The sequence below is a fragment of the Grampus griseus genome, assembly GCF_964374135.1.
Source record: "Grampus griseus genome assembly, chromosome: X".
In the NCBI taxonomy this organism is placed as follows: domain Eukaryota; kingdom Metazoa; phylum Chordata; class Mammalia; order Artiodactyla; family Delphinidae; genus Grampus; species Grampus griseus.
This window is the reverse complement of record NC_138999.1, coordinates 57,604,414-57,610,983: the sequence shown is the minus strand read 5'-3', so window position 1 is coordinate 57,610,983 and position 6,570 is coordinate 57,604,414. Positions and strand designations below refer to the sequence as shown.

Sequence of the window (6,570 nt, the reverse complement as noted above, 5' to 3'; positions counted from 1 at the left end):
CATGTGTGGGAGTGAGTGGCCTGGGTGGCCTCATCATCGTGATACCCACTCTGATGTCTATAAGCCATGGCAGTCCATTCACAGACTGCATGGTGGGCCAGGCAGAGATGCCAGGATGGAGGAATGGAAGCTTCTGCTTTATGCAGGGGGGTAACACTGCATAAAGGCCCAGAGCAGCTCCCCTGCTTGGTACTACCTCTCCTAAAGTGCCAAACATAGAGGAGCCACGCTGGGCAACTGGTCCAGGGCCTCGGAGTCCAGAGCTGAAACACGGGAAATTCTCTGGCCCTTCCAAGAACCTCATCCATAACTCTTTTCTGTCTCCTGGCATTTTCATGCCACCCATGAACAGCATGCTCAACCGTATCCTCTGTACCATCACCACGGCCTTCTTCCATGACCAGGTGGGGCAGTACCTGTGCCAAAAGTTCCCCTGGCTGCCTGCCTTGAAAAGTACTGGCTCGAGCTTCACGCCAGTGTCCCCTAACACTAGAGCTGCTTGAGTGATCTCCCATCCTACATCACACACGGGGTGCCTTCATTGTTTTCCCAAAGTCAAGGGGCTGACAGGTTCTCTGCTCCACCTCACTCCCCTCCAGGTTTAGCCAAGACCCCCAGGCAGCAGCAGTGAGGAAAGGCCAAAGGCATGTAGGTACAGCTGAACCCAGAAGAAGAGACTGGAAGAAAGTGACAGAGAAATGGGACTTGACAGACACTGAGTGTAAGTGCTGAACACTTACTGAGCCAGACTTGTGATGAGGTGATCACTGGACTGTTTGGCCCAAGAGGAAGCTGAGGTTCAGAGAAAGAGAAAGAACAGGACTTGTTTACCCCGGGCTACTCAACAGCACTCAAACGATGCAAACAGATTGATTGCAAAGCCTGTACTCTCTCTCTAGCTGCCCCTCGGAGCCTGGGGATTTTATGGCTATAGCAATGTGGCAAAGAAAGCAGGAAGTCTATATGAGGGGTCTCTCTTTGCCGGCCACTGGAGCCAGGCCAGGGGCTGCCTTGAGGCACTGAGACCTGTATCAGGCTGGCTTATGAGTAGAACAGGGTCCCCAAGCCTCTTGAGCCTGGGTCTCCATTCTTCATCCTTCAGCTTGAGCCATGTGCAGCAGGGGAAGAAAGGACAGCATAGCAAAGGCATCCCTCCATAGGGCTATCGTCAGGATGCATGAGGTCATGTTGGGGGCTGCTCAGATAGGGGACCTGGTCAGGTCAGGGAATAGGGTTTGTGGCTTCTGCCCAAGCCCTGGCTTCTCAGAATCCTGCCTCTCCCAGCCCCAATCATCTCCCGAAGAGAAAGGCTGAGGCCCTTCCCCATTTCTCCTGCGGCCTCCCTCAAGTCCTACGTTGGTAACACGCACAACCTCTGACCCTAACACCGAAACTGCATCGTAATTTGCCTCTTGTCCCTGGCCCATCGTCTCAGCAAAGACAACCACACAGACAGAGTGCATCTGTAGGAATGCTTTATTGTTCCACTAGGGGTGGTCACATGGACCATGCTCTCCACCTCCCCTGTCTCATCTTAAGTGCCCTTCCCGCCGAGGCTTTCCAGACCCCTGCCCCCACCCAACAGATTATGGTACACTAATGATAGAATACGTGTGTGTGTGTGTGTGTGTGTGTGTGTGTGTGTGTATAGATGTGTGTGTGTGTATATATGTATCTATATATATACACAAATACATTTTTTATATTCTGACTGTACAGTATTTACAGATACAAATAAAATAGATAGATAGGTTTAAACATTACAACTGACTGGCTGGAACCCATCCCACTCCAGTTTATTCAGCCAAAAACGATAATAAAGCACCAGCTGGCGTTTGGCATTTGACTTTGCACGTGAACCAAGATGGCTGGTGGGTGGGATAGGTCAGGTTTGGATCAAGCCCCAGCAGGCTGAGATGACATTATGCCCTTCCATCTGACTAGCTGGCTGCTTGAACCAGGGGCCAGGTCTCTGCTGGAGGAAGGGACTGTCATATCAGCCTGCTAACGCAGGCAGGAAAAGCAGGAAAAGCGACGCGGACATCGATAGTGTCTCCTCACCACCATCTGCTTTTGCTCAGCCCGTGTGGTGGGAGCGAGGCTGTTTACCCTCTAGACATGGCAGTGCGTGGCCAACGGCTACACAGGACCCCAGGGAGTGGCAGATAAAGTATGGGGCCCGAGTCAGGGGAGATTGGTTCATTGGTCTCTTGAGATCTGAGAAAGGAAGGTTCCCCCCACTCTCACATCCCAAGCTACCCCAAATCGTCATGTCACCTACTGGGACCCATCAGTGCCTCCTCTTTAAATCAGCCTCATAAAAATCAGCATCATATTTACACAAATCAAACAGCTCATGGTGGCTGGGGCTGCTCTGTGCTCTGCCCCTGTGCCTATCCACTCCGGTCCAAATTCTCTGCAAAAACCAGTTTAGGACCAATGTTGGGCCCCAAGGCACTACCAGAACCTCCTGTCCAAACTCAAAGGGACCCTAGCACCAAACAGGATGGCTTGGCCTCTCAGAATGGCAGAGTGCTAGGAGCACACACTACTCTCTGCCTCCTCACCCCGCAGGCGGAGGAGCTGGGAAGGCTTCAGACTGACCGGTGGCTCCTTGGACTTGAAGGGCAGTAGCCGTCTTCCTGCTCCAAAAGTGACTCCTCTCTCTCGGGAGGGCAGAACACAGGTTTGGGGGTGGAGATGGAGTGGAGACAGGACACTGAAATTCTCTCTTCCTTCCCTGTACATATGGAGGAGCTTCAGGAAGTAAGGGCGACCGCATGGCCTTGCCTCTACCCTTGGAAGCAGCAACCATCCGAGGGCGGCTCTGCTCTCATTCCCCCTCACTGAGGTGGTGCCAGGGGGCCTGAGTGGTGCCAATCTGGGACCAGGCCAAGGCTCACAACTTTGTCTCAGGGCCAGCTGCCTGCAGGGTCGGGAAGGAATCCCGGATCTTTGCCACCTCCATGGCACACAGGTGCCCGAAGACTTTGTTGTACCAGTCAGGAGAACGGCCCCTGGGGAAGTAGAAGCAGGAAGCCATGAGCCGTGGGTACTTCCCTGGAGCCCCTGCCAGGGACAAGGAAGACAGGACTTGCCCCCCAGGATCAGGGGCATGGGGTAGAGGTGGGGGGGGGCACGGGGCTGAGGTGGCCTGGTACCTGAGGTCAGCGCGGCAGATGTGAGTGAGCCGGGAGCGGCCCAGGCCGCAAGGTTCCATGAGGTACTGGGAAGTGAGCATCAGGGCCCGCACCCCCGACTCCGGCACGGGTTGCTCAGGATCCAGGGACTGAGAGACGAGGAGGCAACCCCCACGGGGCAGGTCAGAGCGCCACATCCTGTGGGGAAGGGACACACACATTCAGCTTCCTAGCGCCGGTTCCCACCCCACCTCCTCAGTCCCCCAAGTACAGCAGGGTGACAGCTCAAGCCCCTCACCGGAGCACCACAAAGTCGCGGCAGGGATGGGGCGCCATGCTGTCGGTGACGTAGTGGTACAGCTCCACACCCGGCATCAGGGCTTCCAACACCTGGGCCCGCAGAAGGTCCTCATCCCAGAGGGCCCTCTCCCGCAGGACACGGTGTAGCACCACGGCCGGAGGGGCAGCCACTTCTGTGGATGCCTTCCACACACACAGCGGGTGCCCGTCTGGTGCCTGCGAGCCACAGGAGTGGGGACGGGGGAAGCTGTCAGGGCTGGAGAACTCCCAATCCACCCCTGGGCCCCGGCCTGCCCTCACTCCAGCCCCCAACAAGGGAAGGAGGCAGGACTACTCCGCTAACCCCAGCCAGATCCAGACAGGCCAGCCCTGCGTTCCCTGTCCTCTTTCTCCTTTCCAAATTTCTGCTCCTCCGCCTGCTCAAGGGCACAAAGAGATGACAGGACACACATTCTCTGAGGCCTACTAGGTTCTACCAAGCAATGGGCACAGTGCTTGGAATTTCTGGAACTGAATATGGTGGTCATCCTCAAGGAACTCCCCGTCTAGTGTGGGAAGCGGAACACGTGCATGGCAACAAAAGCCGCCACTTCCTGAGCCTTTTGCATGTGCCAGGCCCTGTGCAAGCTTCTCACCCTGACCCTGTAAAGAAGCTTTTACTATGACCGGTTTATCCATGGCAAACCTTGGGCTTGCAGTGTTACTTATAATCAGAATCCGAGAAAGAACATGGCTAGTGCCAAGAGAAGGACAGAGAGAAGTCACCTCCAGCCTGGGGTATGACTGGAGGCTCTGAATGGAGGAGGGGCGTATCAAGCTGGGGCTGAAAATGGCTGCGGAAATATAATGCTTGGGGCAGGTCCAGGCAGGAGGACAGCAGGGGTGGAAGCACAAAGGTGGAAACGTGAGGAGCTCAGCGTGACTGCAGTGCAGGTAGGGATGGCAGGTGAGGCTCTAAAAGTAGTGACATGTCTGGAGTGGGCTTTCGGGAAGATAATTCCGGCAGGTGCTCCCTGAGAGAGCGAGCCCTGGTCTCATTTGCTTCTCACTTCCTTAAGGTCCTCGCTCTGCTGGCTGACATTCTCCAAGTATCAGGCGGAAGCACAGCGAGACAGGCGGGGGCAGCTCCTTCCCTGAGGATCCCTGCACACAGCCTGCACTCTGCCCTCTCCCGGCCCCATGGTCACCCAGGGCAGTGTGGTCCTCACCTTCTTGCAAGCCAGCTCCGTGTTCTGGGGCCCTGGCACACTCATCCAGCCCTTGAAGCGCTCAGCGGCATCGCGCAGCAGCTCCTGGATGCTCTCTTCCATGTAGAGGCACAGGCTCATGCCAGAAGCTCGGGCCTGCCGCAGCTCAGCCAGGGCTGGGCCCGGAGGGCTGAGCTCAGCTGCACTGTAGGAGCCACACAGTTGTAGCACCATGTCCTGGGGCACCTGGGAGAGCACACACACACCAGGCTGGGGGCCATGGGAAGCAGCAGAGTCAGGGACGCCCAGTCCCAGAGCCCACGGGGTCTGCCAGGTTCATTTTAAGGGAGCGGAGAGACCTGGCTACTGCGGTGTGGTAGATGAAAAACTTTGTAGGGGAAGAGCTGAAAGTAGGACATTGAAGCATTATGTGTCAAGATGCGCCCTATCCCTGACTTAGGGTGCAAAGGTCAGGCATGTTGGTTCTGCCGGGTCTGAGAAGTAGGCACCATGGCCTAGAGTGACTCACCTGGAAAAGTTTCTTGCAGTCACTGATCATGTGTGATAGGCCCTGGGTGGCAGCCATGTTCTCACTCAAGTCCTTAGGGCCTGGCCGGCCAACCAGGCTACGTTTGCTCTTGATCCTGGAGGGAAGGGCCAGGAAGAGAGGATGGCACGAGGGCACAAGCCAAGCTCCCCAGAAGCCTGTTTGCCGGTCCTGAACACAAAACAACCTGCTGCCCTTTTGAAGACCCTGCTTCACACCATCCAACCAGCCCAGGGCCCCTGAGGAGTCAGGCTGGCCCCTTGTGGTGATGCCTGGGAACTGCAGTGCCAAGCACCCAGGGCCAAAAAGCCAATGGGGCCCAAACCCTTCCTGCTTGGCCCTGCCATGCCTTGTCCTGTCTCACCTGGGGGAGGGGTTATCCTTCTTGGAGACGTTGAGGTGGAAGATGGAAGGTGCCAGGCACACAGCCAGGTTACCAGCTGTCATCTGGTTTTCCTCAGCTGAGGCAATGTCGCTCAGGAAATAGAGCAGGGTCTGTAGCACCTCTCGGTTCTCATCGGGGAGCAGCAAGGTGGCGGCTTGCGCGGCTGCCAACCATTGATCCTTGGGGAGGACTGTGAGGAAGGCAGACAGAAGGGCTTCCTTATTCCCCAAGAGCCTCTGGCAGCAAGCTTCCTGCTTCCAGGAATGCAGAAGGCACAGTGGTCCCAAGGGGAAGTTGGTGAGGGGGAAGGTGGACTCTGGGAGGTCTCTGGGTGCTAGATCAAGCCCGGCTATAATGCGAAGCATGAGCTTGGGGAAGTCCCTGCCATTCCTCAGGGCCTCAGTCCATATAATGGGTTTGGGGAATAGAATGTGGTCTCTAAGGACCTTTCCAACTCGGCATAGTAAATCTTCCACTGAGCTCATTGGCGCAGCTACACTTGCCTGCACAAGGTCTATCCTCCACAAGCCCTAGGATTCAGGGAGGCCGAGAACCTGGCAGGTTACTGAGGATAGGTGCAGGCGACTCACGCTGGTAGATCTGTAGGAAAGTGGTAGTGAGCTTGCTGGTGAAGATTGGCTCAGGCAGGTCCCGGAAATACTGCTTCAGCAGGTCAGCCACATCATAGGCAGACTGGCCCTCGTAGCAGACGTTGTCGGGGGAGGTCTCGTTCATTTGACGCAGGTTCTGGATCCTGGACTTCACCCCGGATTTGCGGAAGATGCCCACCTGGCCCATGCAGGGGAGGGAGAGAGGGAGACATGCAGGGGTGGGAGGGAGACTGTGAGGCCAGCCCTAGACCGTGTGTGTTAGGAGTGTAGGCCACCCCAGAGACATCCAAGCCTGGCAAGCTTCCTGCTGGGCAGGGTAGGAGAGAAATGGCAAAACCAAAGCGCCTTGGGGCCAAGGAGAAAGATGGCTTTAGTGGAGATGAGTAGGAAAACAAGGACC

At 56.2% G+C, this 6,570-nt stretch overlaps 1 protein-coding gene across 1 annotated transcript in view; it reads right to left on the bottom strand.

The window, feature by feature from the left end:
- Positions 1–2,847: 2,847 nt before the first annotated feature.
- The window catches only part of STARD8 (StAR related lipid transfer domain containing 8), a gene marked incomplete at its 5' end in the record, with an annotated part of 71,014 nt that continues 67,291 nt past the window's right edge, over positions 2,848–6,570 (bottom strand). Inside the window, 7 exons of the mRNA XM_082681550.1 lie at positions 2,848–3,017; positions 3,162–3,338; positions 3,439–3,656; positions 4,649–4,873; positions 5,157–5,271; positions 5,539–5,749; positions 6,150–6,348. Coding sequence (XP_082537676.1) covers positions 2,900–3,017; positions 3,162–3,338; positions 3,439–3,656; positions 4,649–4,873; positions 5,157–5,271; positions 5,539–5,749; positions 6,150–6,348 — 1,263 coding nt within the window. The 3' untranslated portion in view covers positions 2,848–2,899. The remainder of the gene's footprint in view (positions 3,018–3,161; positions 3,339–3,438; positions 3,657–4,648; positions 4,874–5,156; positions 5,272–5,538; positions 5,750–6,149; positions 6,349–6,570) is intronic.